The following is an 18,233-nucleotide window of genomic DNA, read 5'->3' on the forward strand; positions in this document are numbered from 1 at the left end:
CAGTGATCTAAAGTAAGGTTTTTGGCGGGGCACGGTGGCTGACGCCTGAAATCCCAGCACTTTGGGAGGCCGAAGCAGGCGGATCACCTGAGGTCAGGAGTTCAAGATCAGCCTGGCCAACATGGTGAAACCCCTTCTCTACTAAAAATACAAAAATTTGCTGGGCGTGGTGGCACGTGGCTGTAGTGCCAGCTACTTGAGAGGCTGAGACAGGAGAATCGCTTGAACCCAGGAGGTGGAGGTTGCAGTGAGCCAAGATCGCGTCATTGCACTCCAGCCTGGGCAACAGAGTGAGACTCCATCTCAAAAAAAATAAATAAATAAATTTTAAAAATAAAGTTTTTATCTATACTACAGCTCAGCTAACTCATAGTTTTTCTAAGAAGATCTAAATTTTACTTTAAAGCATTCATATTGATTATCCCAATGTGATAGGGTAGCTGAAATACTAAAATCCTCTTGCACTGATCAGATAATCAAGGCAAAAGGTATAAATGTCCTAATGATACTAATAACAAATTAAGTAATCATGGATGGATTTTATTGTGAGTAATAACAATCTTAGGGGTCCTCACTATAGGTACTTTACAGTTTTCAGAGTGTTCTTAGTCCCTAGTTCACCAGTGAAATATCAAACAAGCTCACTCTAATTTGAAAAAGCCCAAGAGGAAGCATTAGGAGTAACTAGGGTACAGTGCCTCACGCCTGTTGTAATCCCAGCACTTTGGGAGGCTGAGGTGAGAAGACTGCTTGAGCTCAGGAGCTGGAGACCAGCCTAGACAACACAGCAAGTTTCTGTCTCTATTTAAAAAAAAAAAAAAAAAAAAGCAGTAACTACAGTTAGCCCCTTTCTGACCAGAGACCATATCCCTATAACTAGCTACAGTGAGAAGCAACCAGGGCCCTGGCAACAACACTCAAAGACCAGAAGAATATCCCTGCACTCTCAATAGGAGGCAGCTTCTTTGGCATATTATCATTCAGACATCATTAATGGCATACCGCATCTGGCCGCCCATTGGCATCCTTCAGCTCCAAGTAGGGCTTTTTCTTTACCCGGTTCAGATCTTCATGCAATCCATCTAGAAGAAAGGCCAGCAGCTCCTGAGAATCTTGTTGCTGGTAGCCAGAAAATTGAGGAGCAAAACGTCCCACTTGAGTCTACAACAAAAGCAACTGCATCAGAAGGCATAATACGTAAAGAACTAGTTAAATCAAAAAAGAATTGCCATCAAAAATAGCTCTGAGGAGTTAGCTGGGGCAGTGAGAGAGAACACTTGGTTGAGTAGTCCAATTAACTCCTGAAGAGCCTACAGGAGGCCAGTGGTTCCCACCAGAGAGAAGGCCTAGATCAGAGAGCCAGGAGGATGAACCTGGAACCTGGGCCACTGCCCTAAGTCCTAAGGAGGAAGGGTGGAGTACCCTGAGTAACCACACCCAAGTACTGACATGAATCCCTCTCCAACATGTCCTTCTTTGGTTCAGAGTCTTAAACTCCATAAGGACATTACAAACAATACTTTCATCAGCTGGAGGAATCCTCCTGTACATAACAGCCCTCAGGTCCCTAAATACTGTCTGTCCAGTAATACTCTCCACCAGTTATTCTGAGAGTATGGTCCCCAGTCGCAGCATTAGTATCACCTGGGAGCTTAGTAGAAAAGCACATTCTCAGGCCCCACACCACACCAAACCTATTCAATCAGAAACTCTGGGGATGGGTCTAGCAGTCTGTGTTGTATTAAGCACTCCCAGAGATTGTGATGCATCCTATGGAGAACCAGCCAGGCACGGTGGCTCATGCCTATGATCCCAGAATTTTGGAAGGCTGAGGCAGGCAGATCACCTGAGGTTGGGAGTTCAAGACCAGCCTGGCCAACATGGTGAAACCCCGTCTCTACTAAAAATACAAAAATTAGCTGGGCATGGTGGTGCACACCTGTAATCCCAGCTACGCAGGAGGCTGAGGCAGGAGAATCACTTGAACCCAGGAGGCGGAGGCTGCAGTGAGCCTAAATTGTGCCAGTACGCTCCAGCCTGGGCGACAGAAATTAACCAAATGGTTTGATGATTTGAGTGCCTCTGTATGAACACTAGAGTTCATACTTGAGTCCCAATTTTGGTTCATACTTGACAGCAAGGCTGTCTCAAAAAAAAAAAAAAAAAATGGAGAACCACTGTTCTACACCTGTTCTCTAATACCATAGCCACTAGCCACATATGGCAATTGAAATTTACATTAATTACAATTAAAAACCATTAAAAATTCAGTTCCTCGGTCAAATGAACCACATCTCAAGTGCTCAGAGGTGCTTGAGCTGGTAGCTACCAAAACACAGTGCAGATATATAACACATCCATCACTGAGGAAGCTCCACACTTCCCTAATACCCCTAAACACTACCTTCCAGTTGTTTATTTACATTAGCTTCAGCACAGTGTGTTGCCACCCAATTCTTTCTTATTTTTTTTTCTGGGACAGGGTCTCACTCTGTTGCCAGGCTGGAGTGCAGTGGCGCAATCTCAGCTCACTGCAACCTCCGCCTCCCAGGTTCAAACAATTCTCATGCCTTGGCCTCCCGAGTTGCTGGGATTACAGGCATGTGCCACCACGCCTGGCTAATTTTTGTATTTTTAGTAGAGATGGGGTTTCACAATATTGGCCAGGCTGGTCTCGAACTCCTGACCTCAAGTGATCCACCCACCTTGGCCTCCCCATGTGCTGGGATTACAGGTGTGAGGCACCGCACCCAGCCGTTGCCACCCAATTCTAGTTTCTTTGTGACTTAGTATGTCAACAGTCATTTATATATTTCCCAGGGATTCATGTGACCAAGGGGATGAAAGATAATTAGTTTTCAATTTCAACAAACCACCTGAGATTTTAGTTTTCTCACTGAGCTAAGGTGCTATTTTTTTTCCTCTCTGAATCATAAATATGCATGTCTTTTCTTATCATATGCTTCATGAAGCTCCATGAATCCCAGTGGTACAGGCTAAATAGGATCTTTCAGATTTCAGCTTAAATCTGCTGAGCGGGAGGGAGCAAAGCACCTCCACCTCAGCAGGAAAAAGCATTTGGGGCAATGGAAAGCCCAAGTTGCTCCGAGTGTATCCATGTCTTCTCCTTAAACCTTCCTGGCTGAGGGACCCCAGTGATAACTGCCCCTCACATCACCTTCCAAGAATGTGAGCCCATTTCCTGACTTAGGGGGTCCCAACTCAAACCACGAAGCCTGTAGAATCCAGGCTCAGAGAACCTGGAAACAGCCTTCAGATGATACTAGAAGTTAAACTGAATTTTCATTTTTTTTAGAGACAGGGTCTCTGTTGCCAAGGCTGGGTACAGTGGCACAATCACAGCTCACTGCAGCCTTGACCTCCCAGGCTTAAGTAATTCTCCCACCTCAGCTTCCCTGGTAGCTGGGACTACAGGTACATCACCACGTCCAGCTAATTTTGTTGTTGTTGTTGTTGTTGTTGTAGTCTGTCACTCAGGCTGGAGTGCAGTGGCGTGATCTCGGCTCACTGCACCCTCCACCTCCCAGGTTCAAGCAACTCTCCTGCCTCAGCATCCTGAGTAGCTGGAATTACAGGTGCGCACCACCACGCCTGGCTAATTTTTGTATTTTTAGTAGAGACGGGGTTTCACTATGTTGGTCAGGCTGATCTCGAACTCCTGACCTCGTGATCTGCCCGCCTCAGCCTCCCAAAGTGCTGGGATTACAGGAATGAGCCACCACGCCTGGACTTTTTTGTTTTTGTTGTTGTTTTTTCTTTGAGACAGAGTCTCGTTCTGTCACCCAGGCTGGAGTGCAGAGGCGCAATCTCGGCTCACTGCAAGCTCTGCCTCCCGGGTTCACGCCATTCTCCTTCCCCAGCCTCCCGAGTAGCTGGGACTACAGGCGCCTGCCATCACACCTAGCTAATTTTTTTTTTTTATGTATTTTTAGTAGAGACGGGGTTTCACCATGTTAGCCAGGATGGTCTCGATCTCCTGACCTTGTGATCCGCCCGCCTTGGCCTCCCAAAGTGCTGGGATTACAGGCATGAGCCACCGCGCCTGGCCAACTTTTTTGTTGTTTTTAAAGAAACAGAGATTTGGTTGGGCACAGTGGCTCATGCCTATAATCCCAGCACTTTGGGAGGCTAAGGCAGGCAAATCACCTGAGATTAGGAGTTTGAGACCAGCCTGGCCAACATGGCGAAACCCCGTCTCTACTAAAAATACTAAAATTAGCCAGGCATGGTGGCGCACACCTGTAGTCTTAGCTACTCCGGAGGCTGAGGCATGAGAATTGCCTGCACCCGGGAGGTGTAGGCTGCAGTGAGCCAAGATCATGCCACTGCACTCCAAACTGGGCAAGAGAGTGAGACTCTGTCTCAAACAAAACAAAACAAAAACAGAGTCTCACTATGTTTTCCAGGCTGGTCTCAAACTCCTGGGCTCAAGGGATCCTCCCACCTCGGCCTTCCAAGAAACTGAATTTTTGTAGTCCGGCTTAGGAAACTGACCATTTATTTAAATACTGCCACCACAGAATACAGCATTCTGAGGAGGCAGCTTACAAATAACTTCTGGGACATCCCCAACCCAGAGGTGGGCACTGAGGACACTTAGGGGTGTGCTAAATGACTGAATGACAGAAAAAAGGGCTTGACAATGTGGTGCTTTTAGTCTCAGAAACCATCTTTTTTTTTTTTTTTTTTTTTTGAGATGGAGTCTCGCTCTGTCACGCAGGCTGGAATGCAGTGGCGCGATCTTGGCTCACTGCAACCTCCATCTCCGGGGTTTAAGCAACCTCCATCTCCCGGGTTCAAGCAATTCTCCTGCCTCAGCCTCCTGCGTAGCTGGGATTACAGGTGTGCACCACCATATCCAGCTAATTTTTGTATTTTAGTAGAAAGGGGGTTTCACCATGTTGGCCAGGCTGGTCTTGAACTCCTCACCTCAGGTGATCTGCCCACCTTGGCCTCCCAAAGTGCTGAGATTACAGGCGTGAGCCATCGCAACCGGTCATCAGATCACATCTTTTTTTTTGTGGAGACAGAGTCTCGCTCTGTCACCAGGCTGGAGTGCAGTGGCACGATCTCGGCTCACTGCAACCTCCACCCCCCAGGTTCAAGTGATTCTCCTGCCTCAGCCTCCCAAGTAGCTGGGACTACAGGCGCGTGCCACCATGCCCAGCTACTTTTTGTATTTTTAGTAGAGATGGGGCTTCACCATGTTGGCCAGGATGGTCTCAATCTCTTGACCTCATGATCCACCCGCCTCAGCCTCCCAAAGTGCTGAGATTACAGGCGTGAGCCACAGCGCCTGGCCCAGATCCCATCTTAATCCCAAAATGCAACGAAAGGAATGCCTCATAACAACACTAAACCACTCTCCCCAAAGTGGGAAAAAGGAAATACAGGAGAGTATCCCTTATCCAAAAATCTGAAATCCAAATGCTTAAAGATCCATAACCTAACACTGACATGATATTCAAAGGAAATGCTCACTGAAACATTTTAGATTTTGGAATGGGGATGCTGAACTAGTAAGCATAATGTAAATACCGTAAAAAAAAAATCCTAAAAAACCTGAAGTCCCGAAACATTTCTGGTCCCAGGCATCTATATACAGGGATACCCAACCCATATATATATATGTCTACCTACTTTGAACATGCGAGGTGCCACATGGGCGTCCCTTCCAGACCACATCTGCTTAATGAGTTCGGCATAGGCTTCTGCAATTTCCCCTTTCATCCCCAGAGGGTTGTCTCTGTTGATTTCGGCTTCATACTCATCTTTGAGAAAGTAGTCAGTCAGTGGTGCAGTGTTACTCAAACACTGAAACAGAACATGATGAGGGCTTTACACACCTTCTAGACAGTACCAGAGATACAAGATAAATCAAGTTCTAAAGGGTCACTGAGGGACAACGCCAACAAAATGAGGCACTCAGGAGATTCTCTGAAGGCTCACGACAATAAAGCACAGCCTCAAGGAGGCCAAGCTGGTGGACCCCTTGCAGCTAATCTCGGAGGGACGTGGTCTTAGAGGACCGCATATGCATTGGCTAAGACTTTGTCTCTGAAAAAAACTACCTTAGGAAAAAAGCTGAATAATTGCATAATTCTTATTTAATGAAAAAGGTGTTTTTTTTTTGTTTTTTTTTTTTTTTTGAGACAGTTTCGATCTTGTCGTCCAGGCTGGAGTGCAATGGTGCGATCTTGGCTCACTGCATCCTCTGTCTCCTGAGTTCAAGCGATTCTCCTGCCTCGGCCTCCTGAGTAGCTGACGTCACAGGTGCCGGCCACCACACCCAGCTAATTTTTGTATTTTCAGTAGAGATGGGGTTTCACCATGTTGGCCAGGCTGGTCTCAAACTCCTGACCTCAGATGATCCGCTCACCTTGGCCTCCCAAAGTGCTGGGGTTACAAGCGTGAGCCACCGCGCCCAGCCTTTTTCATTAGTTTCTGTTCTTAACGCTATTATTTCTCTCCTTCTACTTCCTTTGGGTTCTTTTTCCTAGCATCATGAGATGGAAGCTTAAATCATGAAATTTTAACCCTTTTTGCCCTAATATTTACATTTAGAACTATAAAACTCATCATTATCCTCACTCAATAATAGCTAAGGAAAATTGAGGGTACAAAGACTTGGAAAAACTTGCCCATGAGAAGCCAAATCACACCTCTTCTTCAGTACTAGGCTACTTCCACCTCACCACAAGAGGAGAATAATTTTTTTGTTTTGTTTTGTTTGAGACAGAGTTTTGCTCTTTTTGCCCAGGCTGGAGTGCAGTGGCGCAATCTCAGCTCACCGCAACCTCTACCTCCTGGGTTCAAGTGATTCTCCTGCCTCAGCCTCCCGAGTAGCTGGGATTACAGGCATGCGCCACCACGCCCAGCTAATTTTGTATTTTTAGTAGAGATGGGGTTTCTCCATGTTGGTCAGCCTGGTCTGGAACTCCCGACCTCAGGTGATCCGCCTGCCTCAGCCTCGCAAAGTGCTGGGAGCCACCGCGCCCGGCCGGAAAATAATTTCAAAACCCAAGGGTTATCTAATCTTTTAACAAATGTTTTATGTTTTTGCTCACACTACAAAAAAATTCAAAGTTAGACTGTAGGCCAGGTGTGGTAGTTCATACCTGTAATCCCAGCACTCTGGGAGGCTAAGGAGTGTGGATCACTTGAGGCCAGGAGTTCAAGACCTTCCTGGCCAACATGGTGAAACCCCATTCTACTAAAAATACAAAAAATTAGCTGGGCGTAGTGGCACATGCCTGTAATCCCAGCTACCCGGGAGGCAGAGGTTGCTGTGAGCCAAGATTGCACCACTGCACTCCAGACTGGGCAAGAGAGCAAGACTATGTCTCAAAAAAAAAAAAAAAAAAGTGAGCATGTAAGTCTTTAAAAAAAAATTTTTTTAATTTTTAGAGATAGGGTCTTGCTTATGTTAGCTAGGCTTGGTCTCAAACTCCTGGGCTCAAGTGATCCTCCCATTTGAACCTCTCAAATCACTGGGAAACAGGTGTGAGCCACTGTGCCCAGCCAGATTATCAGTTTTATGAGGACAAAAACCATTGCTGGTTTGCTTACCACTGAGTCCCTATGTAAAGAATATTGGGCCAAGTGCAGTGGCTCAGATCTGTAATCCCAACACTTTGGGAAGCCAAGGTAGGAAGACTGCTTAAGGCCAGGAGTTTGAGACCAGCCTGGGCATCATAAGTGAGACCCCGTTTCCACAAAACAAAACAAACAAACAAACAAAAAACACACATACAAAACAAAAAGAAAAAACAATTAGCAAGGCCTGGTGGTACACACTTGTAGTCCCAGCTATTTGGGAGGCTGAGGTGGGAGGATCACTTGAGCCCAGGAGTTCAAGGTTACAGTGAGCTATGATCATGCCACTGCACACTAGCCTGGGCATCAGAGAGAGTTCCTGTCTCTAAGAAAAAAAAAATGAATTTTGCTCTGCTCAAACAGAAGGTCTAGCTTTGCCCCTGGCTTCTGGGAGGTAATCTATTTGCCCCTGGAATGTTATGCCTGATAGGACTGTCTGTTTGCCTGGTGGGCCTTGGGTCATACTGGATAACCTAACAATACAATTTTGGAGGTGGAGAAGAGGCTGATCAGAACTGTACAGTCTAGTCCTAGGGTGAGAAGGGCTAGCCACTCCAGAAAAACCAAAAATGTGACTTAGGGTGGGGGCTTTGGGTCACATGGTATCAGTTCACCTAGGTAATGAGTCAATCATATTTATACTTTATTATATATTTTTTTGAGACAGAGTCTCACACTGTCACCCAGGCTGGAGTGTAGTGGCATGATCTTGGCTCACTGCAACCTCTGCCTCCCGGGATCAAGAGATTCTCCTGCCTCAGCCTCCCAAGTAGCTGGGATTACAGGCGCCCGTCACCATGCCCAGCTAATTTTTTGTATTTTTAGTGGAGACGGGGTTTCACTATGTTGGCCAAGCTGTTGTCAAACTCTTGACCTCATGATCCGCCCGCCTTGGCCTCCCAAAGTGCTGGGATTACAGGCGTGAGCCACCACACCCTGCCAGTCAATCATATTTATATAATGAAGCCCCAGTAAAAATTCTGGACGCTGAAGCTCACGTGAGCTTCCATAGTTCGCAGCATTCCATATGCATCATTACACATCAATGCCAGGAAATCACCATGTTCTGGCCAGGCACGGTGGCTCATGCCTGTAATCCCAGCACTTTGGGAGGCTGAGGTGGGTGGATCACCTGAGGTCAGGAGTTTGAGACCAGCCTGGTTAGCCAACCTGGTGAAATCCTGTCTCTACTAAAAATACAAAAATTAGCCAGGCGTGGTGGTGTGTGCCTGTAATCCCAGCTACTCGGGAGGCTGAGGCATGAGAATTGCTTAAACCCAGGAGGCGGAGGTTGCAGTGCGTCAAGATTGCGCCACTGCACTCCAGCCTGGGCAACAGAGAAAGAGATGCTGTCTCAAAAAAAAAAAAAAAAAAAAAAGGAAAGTACCATGTACTGACTCCATAGGTAGAAAACAACAGAAGCTCTACATTTTGATCCTCCTGACCTCTGCCCTATATGCCTCTTCCCTTGGCTGATTTTAGTCTACATCCTCTCACTACAGTAAACCATCATCATGAGTATAATAACTTTAAGTAAATTCCGTGACTCCTTCTAAACAAATTACCAAAACTAAGGGTGGTCTTGGAAACCTGCAAACTTGCAGTTGGTTTCGGAAATGAGGGCAGTCTTGGGAACTGTGCCCTCCTAACTTTGAAGCTGGACTTTAACTCCTTGCAGCCCATGACTATTACAGTGCTGTCACATAATATATGCCCAATAAATATTTTGATGAATTAATAAACAAGGTTTATTTTCTTTTCCATTTTGAGACAGGGTCTCGCTATGATGCTCAGGCTGGCCTCAAACTCCTGGCCTCAAGCAATACTACCCCCTCAGCCTCCCAGAGTTGTGATTACAGGTGTGAGCCACTGCGCCTGGCCAATAAGCAAGTTTCAAAGAGGGGATTTTGGATTTTCTCTAGTAAGGAGCATGGGGCGGGACAGCTATTTTTTTTTTTTTTTTTTGAAACGGAGTTTCACTCTTGTTGCCCAGGCTGGAATACAATGGCGCAATCTCGGCTCACTGCAACCTCTGCCTCCTGGGTTCAAGCGATTCTCCTGCCTCAGCCTCCCAAGAAGCTTGGATTACAGGCGTGTGCCACCACACCCGGCTAATTTTTGTATTTTTAGTAGAGATGGGGTTTTGCCATGTTGGCTAGGCTGGTCTCGAACTCCTGACCTCAGGTTATCCACCCGCCTTAGCCTCCCAAAGTGCTGGGATTACAGGCGTAAGCCACAGTGCTGCACCTGGACTTTTTTGTATCTTTTTTTTTTTTTTTGAGACAGAGTCTCACTCTGTTGCCCAGGCTAGAGTGCAGTGGCGTAATCTCAGCTCACTGCAACCTCCACCTCCCAGGTTCAAGTGATTCTCCTGCCTCAGCCTCCTGAGTAGCTGGGACTACAGATGCATGCCACCACACCCAGCTAATTTTTGTATCATTAGTAGAGATGGGGGTTTCACCACATTGGCCAGGTGATCCACCCGCTTCTGCCTCCCAAAGTGCTGGGATTACAGGCGTGAGCCACTGCGCCCGGCTGGGACAGCTATTTTTAGTGAAAAGGTAGTCAGCCTTCAGCAAAGCATAATTGAGCTTGGCATCACCTGCCGTAAGTTTTCCTCATCCCATCAGATACCAATCAGGGATGCACTCCAATATTTTCTAGAGAGATCATACCTCAACAGTCAATAAAATTCAAAATAATCTTACTATAAAACCAAACACAGAGCTGACTACAAAGACATCTGGGGTCCACAAACACTGATGAAGCCATTCTATACCACCTAGTGGGAGATGCCCTAGCAGAGACTACTGAAGCACTAACAAGGGGTAGGCAGGGACTCCTGGGAGAGGATCCACCCAGTACCTTTGCAGGCCACTTCCACCCAAACCTCAAGATGCTGTGTTATTTGAATGGAAGTTCTCTCCTCTACCTGCAAAGCGGAGTTCATGAAGCAGGTGTTTCCCAGGTTTCCAAGTCCACAGAGCCCAGGTTGTATATGAGAGGATGGTGGCTCCTGACAATTATACGAAGCAGAAAAGCCAGATCCACTGGAAAACACAACACACATCAGCAATAAAAGCAAGTGCATAACACATGCCCTCAAGATGCTTTTTGAGGCTCCTATGGGGGCCTCTAGAACTTGTGTGGTAGTAAGCCCATGATGCAAATTCCCTCTACTCCCTCCCCTGCCCTCCAGACCTGCCCCACCCTTTACTTGACACACTAGCAGCTGGTAAGCACATCCTTAAGGAAAGAAACACTATTTGAATTTTCCTCTGTTAGGCTTTGGCAAATGCTAATTTTGCCAGGTGACTTTAGGGAAGACCATTTTAGTTATTAAGAGCTTGCATCTGCTACTACCCACCAGGCCACACCCAGGCTTGACTGGCCCTGAAAGTTCATGCACACTTCCTCACCCCATTCACCCTCTTCCCCACATCTATGCCATGTGGCAGGTGTGCCTGAAATGCCTGGAGAAAGGATCACGGCCATCCACAGCTGAGCACTGTCCCTTCACAACTATTCTGCCGTACGTGCCAGCCCATCCCTTCATAAACAAATGCAGTGACCCCCCCACCCTCCGAGACTACCTGTGATGTAGGCTGTGGGGAAAACACCAGCTCACAGGAGGACAAGCAACACAGATCAGAACTTGGAAGCACACTTTACTGTAGGTATGAAATGGAGTGAGAAACTACATGTAGCATGTTCCCATGAGGAACTCTAACCCCACTATGCTTAGTGGAGCAGCAGATGAGCTCTCAAGATACAGCCTGGGAAAGGACCGCGGGAAAAGAAGCAGAGTGAAAGGACCTGCTCTTACCCCCTGCTGACACCGGAACTGTGCATCCCACAGGTGCTAGTGCTATCACCATTTGCAATGAGAGAGGCAGACACTGAGGAATAGGGACTTGCTGATGATTTTGGAGAGGTAGTAAAATTTCTGCTAGGCGCAGTGCTTGATCTGGGAGAGAGAAGCAGAAACAATGCTACTGACTTTTTGCAAAGAGCAAGTCCTATTTAATGCCTTAGGTTGCTTCTCAAGGAATAAATATTCTTCATATTAAGTTAAAATAAATTACAAAAAGCCTGTATTCATACTACTTCAAGGTAAACTTACTTTAAGTGAGAGTCCACAAATTAACTGGTCTTCCTGTCACATCAGTCCACACCACCACATACCCTTTCAGTGTGAAAAACCACAAGGCTGACCAGGCGCAGTGGCTCGTGCCTGTAATCCTAGCACTTTGGGAGGCTGAGGCAGGCAGATTGCCTGAGCTCAGGAGTTCGAGACCAGCCTGGGCAACACAGTGAAACCCTGTCTCTACTAAAATGCAAAAGAAATTAGCCAGGTCGCGCGTGGTGGCTCACGCCTGTAATCTCAGCACTTTGGGAGGCCGAGGCAGACGGATCACCTGAGGTCAGGAGTTTGAGACCAGCCTGACCAACATGGAGAAACCCCGTCACTACTAAAAATACAAAATTAGGCTGGGTGAGGTGGCTCACCCTTGTAATCCCAGCACTTTGGGAGGCCGAGGCTGGCGGATCATGAGGTCACGATCACAAGGTCAGGAATTCAAGACCAGCCTGGCCATGAGGTCAGGAGTTCAAGACACAGTGAAACCACATCTCTACTAAAAATACAAAAATTATCTGGACGTGGTGGCGGGCACCTGTCATCCCAGCCACTCGGGAGGCTGGGGCAGAAGCATCACTTGAACCCGGGAGTAAGCCGAGACTGCACCACCGCACTCCAGCTTGGTGACAGAGTGAGACTCCATCTCAAAAAAAAAATTAGCCAGATGTGATGGCGCTACTCGGGAAGCTGAGGCAGGAGAATTGCTTGAACCCGGGAGGCAGAAGTTGCAGTGAGCCAAGATCGCGCCATTGCACTCCAGCCTGGGCAAAAAGAACAAAACTCTGTCTCAAAAAAAAAAGAAAATAAAGAAATTAGCCAGGCATGGCAGCATGTGCCTGTAGTCCCAGCTACTGGGGAGGCTGAGGGGCAGGAGAATTGCGTGAACCCAGGAGGCGGAGGTTGCAGTGAGCCGAGATCGTGCCACTGCACTCCAGCCTAGGTGACAGAGCGAGACTCCGTCTCTTAAAAAAAAACAACAAAAAAACCCCCACAAGGTTCATCTTCAAGCATCCTGGTTTGATTTACAAATCATAAACTTCCCTACATTTTTTTTCTTTTTTTTTTCTTTTTTTTTTTTTTGAGACGGAGTCTCATTCTCTCGCCAGGCTGGAGTGCAGTGGCACAATCTTGGCTCACTGCAACCTCCGCCTCCCGGGTTCAAACAATTCTCCTGCCTCAGCCTCCCGAGTAGCTGGGACTACAGGCGCGTGCCACCACACCCAGCTAATTTTTTTGTATTTTTAGTAGAGACAGGGTTTCACCATGTTGGCCAGAATGGTCTCAAGCTCTTGACCTTGTGATCTGCCTGCCTTGGCCTCCCAAAGTGCTGGGATTATAGGTGTGAACCACCACGTCTGGCCTGCTTCCCTGAATTTTAAAAATTATTAGTGAAAGGCAAAGAAAAATGGCAATAAGGCCAGGCGAGGTAGCTCATGCTTATAATCCCACCTCTTTGGGAGGCTGAGGTGGGTGGATCACTTGAGGTCAGGAGTTCCAGTCTAGCCTTACCAACATGGTGGAACCCCGTCTCTACTAAAAATACAAAAAATTAGCCAGGCCTAGTGGCGCATGCCTGTAATCCCAGCTACTTGGGAGGCTGAGGCAGGAGAATTGCTTGAACCCAGGAGGCGGAGGTTGTAGTGGGCCGAGATCGTGCCATTGCATTCCAGCCTGGGCAACAAGAGCAAAACTCCATCTCAAAAAAAAAAAAAAGAAAAATGGCAATAAGAGATGACTTTCCCCAAAAAGGCTGGATGCAAATTAAATAGCTGGATATAAGGACATGAGAACAGAAAAATGGCAATTTGGTTTCACTACGCCTTCTATGGAGAATTTTGTTTCTTCAAATTTGCCAGTGTAACCGCTCTGTTTCAAACTCATGTTTTAATATTTTTCAGGCTCTTATTTTAGATTTCTACTTTAAAATTAATTCAAGGGCTAATTGCCCAAATTTTAAATTGCTATCAATTTCATCAATCTGCTAGAATCTATATAAGGACATAAGGAAGAAAGTAAATCTTATTTTAAAATTTTTAATTTTTACCTTTTTTTTTTTGGTAATCCATAGCAACAGTCTCCTTATGTTGCCCAGGCTGGTCTCAAACTCCTGGACTCAAGCAACCCTCCTGCCTCAGCCTCCCAAAGGGCTGGGATTACATACATGAGCCACTGCGCTCAGCCAAAGAAGAAAGTGAATCCTCCTCCATTGTTTCAAATATAAAACTGGGATTTCCCTTATAGAATACTGGGTTATTTTTAGAATACAGAAAATGACTAAGAAGATGTACTGTTCCCACACAGTGTTCACCCTCATGGGATCTGATCTCAACTTGGCTTCCCTGTGAGAAGAAAAACATGGCAGCAAAAACAAGTATGATCTTGTATACCAGCAATGGGCACATCAGGAAATTATATAGGGCCTAAGCAGGTACCTGAACTGAGGTTTGCTCCACAATGCAGTCACAGTAAGGGAGAATGAGGGCTCCTCAGTCTCTCACCTTCCCATAAGGAAATGTACCCTTCTCTAATCCTAAAGAGGATTTGGTTCACACAGCTTCATCCTCATGCTGCAAAGGAGTCCAAGAACTCAAGCAGCTGCACTAAGTGAGATTCACCACAGCCAAGGGTACTCTCATTCACCACATGGGAGACTTAAGCATGCATGTGTTCAATCCTGTCCAGTGAGATGTCCAATGTGATTTCCTAGCCTCTTATGCATAAAGAAAGTCTGCTGCCCAAGGCTGGTCTGATATGCAATGGCAGACTCAGTCATCTTAGCACTGAGGGAGGTAAGACAGAATACTGAAATTCAAATTCTGATGCACAGAACCTCAAGATATATAGTATGGCACTCCTCTTCTCAGTAACTATTCATTGATAACTTATCTATTTTCTTGAGCTTAAAAGGGCAAAAATCGGCCGGGCCTGATGGCTCATGCCTGTAATCTTAGCACTTTGGGAGGCCAAGGTGGGAGGACTGCTTGAGGCCAAGAGTTCAAGATCAACCTGGTCAACATAGCAAGACCCTGTCTCTATTTATTTATTTATTTTTAAAAAGGGCAAAAACCCATACAAATCATTTGAGATATCCAAGACCTGTCAATTTCTTAAACAGACAACATTTCCGGGTGATAGGAATTAAAGAAAAATTTTATTTGATGTTTAAAATGTTCTAGAAAATACTGCCAGTTTTCATAGTAAATTCAATCAAAAAGAAACCAAATTAAGGGCATATAAGGATACTTTTTATATGCTTGAAAATTTACACAGTAAGATTTAAAAAAAAAAAAACCTCTATCCTTAGGCTGGGTGCAGTGGCTCATGCTTACAATCCCAGCACTTTGGGAGGCTGAACTTGTCTCTACAGAACAGAAAAAGCCAGGCATAGCAGCACGTGCCTACAGTCCTAGCTACTCGGGAGGCTAAGCCGAGAGGATCCCTTGATCCCAGGAGTTTGAGGTTGCAGTGAACTATGATCATGCCATTGCATTCCAGTCTGGGCAACAAAGCAAGACCCTATCTATTAAAAAATACTCTATCTTTGACAGACAAGTCAGAAGCAAAACTTCTCTTCAGAAAATTTACTATAATCTGGGAAATGCTGAGCACTAGGGCAGGGACTTGTCTCCAGACCTTCAGGCAACTGTGGAACAAACCCTGGGCATTACAGGCTGGAATATAGGAAGCCAGGAGAAATGTCTGAATCTCAGGCATATATATTAGGTAAGCAAGATCTCACTCTGATTTGTGACTGGGTCTCATGCCACACTCTGAAAACAGACACTATGCCTCCAAACAAGGATACCTCTGCTCCTAAGAGACACTGTAGTCAAGCCTCTGGACTCCCAGGCACCTTTCTACTGGTAAGTCCTGCTCCCCAGGCATGTCACGTGATTATCAATTACAACTCAAACGTGCGCCTGATACCATGGTGGGACCCTGTAACATCCCTGTGCCCAGGCCCAAAGTGAGGCTCTGGACAAACCAGGCAAAGCCCATCCCTGCCCTCCTTAAACTACTGCACTCCACTTGCTTCTCAGATGTTCTCCAGACTGAATGCTGCTGTGAGGATGAATCTATCCTATCCTTTAAGACTAGGCCAGGCGTGGTGGCTCATGCCTGTAATCCCAGCACTTTGGGAGGCTGAGGTGGGCGGATCACATGAGGTTGGGAGTCCGAGACCAGTCTGACCAACACAGAGGAACCCCATCTCTACTAAAAATACAAAATTAGCCAGGCATGGTGGCATATGCCTGTAATTCCATCTACTCAGAGGCTGAGGCAGGAGAATCACTTGAACCCGGGAGGTGGAGGTTGCAGTGAGCCGAGATCGCGCCATTGCACTCCAGACTGGGAAACAAGAGCGAGACTTCATCTAAAAAAAATAAAATAAAGACTGACCTCAAGTATCCAGCGTCTGGTACCTGGAATTATAATTAAGATAATGATAAACCCTTTTAATTTAACTTTATTTATTTATTTTGAGAGTGTCTCACTCTGTCACCCAGGCTGGAGTGCAGTGGTCCAATCTCAGCTCACTGCAGACTTCACCTCCCCAGTTCAAGCAATTCTCATGACTCAGCCTCCCCAGTTCAAGCAATTCTCATGCCTCAGCCTCCCGAGTAGCTGGAATTACAGGTGCATGCCACTATGCCTGGCTATTTTTTTATTTTTAGTAGAGACAGGGTTTTACCATGTTGGCCAGGCTAGTCTCGAACTCCTGGCCTCGAGTGATCTGCCCGCCTCAGCCTCCCAAAGTGCTAGAATTATAGGCGTGAGCCACCAAGCCCGGTTAACTTATTTTTCATTCATTCATTCAATCATTTATTTATTTTTACAAAGATAATCTTTATTGACAGTCACAGGCCACAGGGGTGAGCCCTGAGGTTTGGGTTCTGGGATGAAGGAGAACCCCTGCCCCCTGCCCTGGGCCTCTGCTGGCTGAGGGGACCTCCATGGTGCTCAGACTACAACCAGGACCTCCCTGGCAGCCCAGGAGTGTGGGTGCCGCAGAGACAGGCCCCTTGCAGAGCTGACCTAGAGCCCACCCTCCCCATAGCCTGTGTGAGCACAAAGCCAGGACCCACAGGCTGTGCCCCGGGCTTGTCACTGATGCCAGTGGAGGTTGGCAGCCGCCCCTCTTATCACCTGAGACAGTGAAAGAAGGCAGCTGCTGCCATGAAGAAGACGCTCTGTGGACAGACTTGCTGGGGCTGAGTTGAGGGGCGCACAGAGGCAGGCCCTGCCCATGGTCTGGTCAGCTGTCCCTGCCACCACTACTTTTCTGGTCTGAGGCTGTAGCCTTGGTCAGGTTCCCAGCTTCCCTCTTCAGGACACTGAGCAAAGTCTGGGAGCTCTCCAGCATCTTGAGGTAGGTGGCCTCCGTCTCCGCGATGGTCTGGTAGAACTTACAGCAAGAGGCAATCTTGCGTGCCAGGTTCTCGTTGATGCGGGCCAGCTTCTCGTTGACGCAGGCCAGCTTCTCTGTCAGCTGCCTCACCTCATTCTGCAGCCGCTGTTTCTTGTCCTCCTCCTGCTGGATCTGCGAGCACAGCTCCTCCTGCTTCTGGCATAGCTCCTCTATGCATTTGACCAGCTTGTTGTCGTAGTTCTGCAGCGCCACGCCCTGCTGGGTCAACATCTCCTGGGGCCCCCTATTTTTTTTTTGAGATGGAGTTTCACTCTTTTTTTGTTTTGTTTTGTTTTTTGTTTGTTTGTTTGTTTTTGAGACAACAGTCTCACTCTGTTGCCCAGCCTGGAGTGCAGTGGTGTGATATCGGCTCACTGCATGCTCCGCCTCCTGGGTTCACATCATTCTCCTGCCTCAGCCTCCCGAGTAGCTGGGACTACAGGCGCCTGCCACCACGCCCGTGGTGTTTTTTTTTTTTTTTTAGTATTTTTAGTAGAGACGGGGTTTCACTGTGTTAGCCAGGATGGTCTCAATCTCCTGACCTCGTGATCCGCCCGCCTCGGCCTCCCAAAGTGCTGGGATTACAGGCATGAGCCACTGCGCCCAGCCTGAGATGGAGTTTCACTCTTGTTGCCCAGGCTGGAAAGCAATGGTGAAGTCTCAGCTCACTGCAACCTCTGCCTCCTGGGTTTAAGCGATTCTCTTGCCTCAGGCTCCCAGGTAGCTGGGATTACAGGCACACGCCACCACACCTGGCTAATTTTTGCATTTTTAGTAGAGACAGGGTTTCACCATGTTGGCCAGACTGGTCTTGAACTCCTGACCTTAGGTGATCCGCCCGCCTTGGCCTCCCAAAGTGCTGGGATTATAGGCATGAGCCACCGTGCCTGACCTAATTTTATTTTTTTAAGAGACAGGGTCACATTATGTTGCCTAGGATGGTCTCAAACTCCTGGGCTCAAGCAATCTTCCCACATCAGCCTCTCAAACTGCTGGGATTACAGGCATGAGCCACCAGTGCCCAGCCACAATAAACTCTTAACAGTCAGAATACTTGCTGCCTTA

General features: G+C 47.0%; 1 protein-coding gene across 10 annotated transcripts in view; it reads right to left on the reverse strand.

Moving 5' to 3' along the window:
• Positions 1–18,233, reverse strand: part of LOC100967331 (ubiquitin carboxyl-terminal hydrolase 4) — a 66,586-nt gene that overhangs the window by 23,781 nt on the left and 24,572 nt on the right. For 4 of the 10 annotated variants that reach the window (XM_008971660.6, XM_034956453.3, XM_003818371.7 and 1 more), the window contains exons 7-10: positions 11,444–11,584; positions 10,550–10,667; positions 5,662–5,835; positions 1,003–1,161 (exon numbers count right to left, since the gene is read on the reverse strand). In XM_008971660.6, the coding sequence (XP_008969908.1) occupies positions 1,003–1,161; positions 5,662–5,835; positions 10,550–10,667; positions 11,444–11,584 (592 nt within the window). The other 6 variants (XM_055109943.2, XM_003818372.7, XM_055109944.2 and 3 more) reach the window with 4 other exon arrangements.

The sequence above is a fragment of the Pan paniscus genome, chromosome 2 (assembly GCF_029289425.2).
Source record: "Pan paniscus chromosome 2, NHGRI_mPanPan1-v2.0_pri, whole genome shotgun sequence".
NCBI lineage: Eukaryota > Metazoa > Chordata > Mammalia > Primates > Hominidae > Pan > Pan paniscus.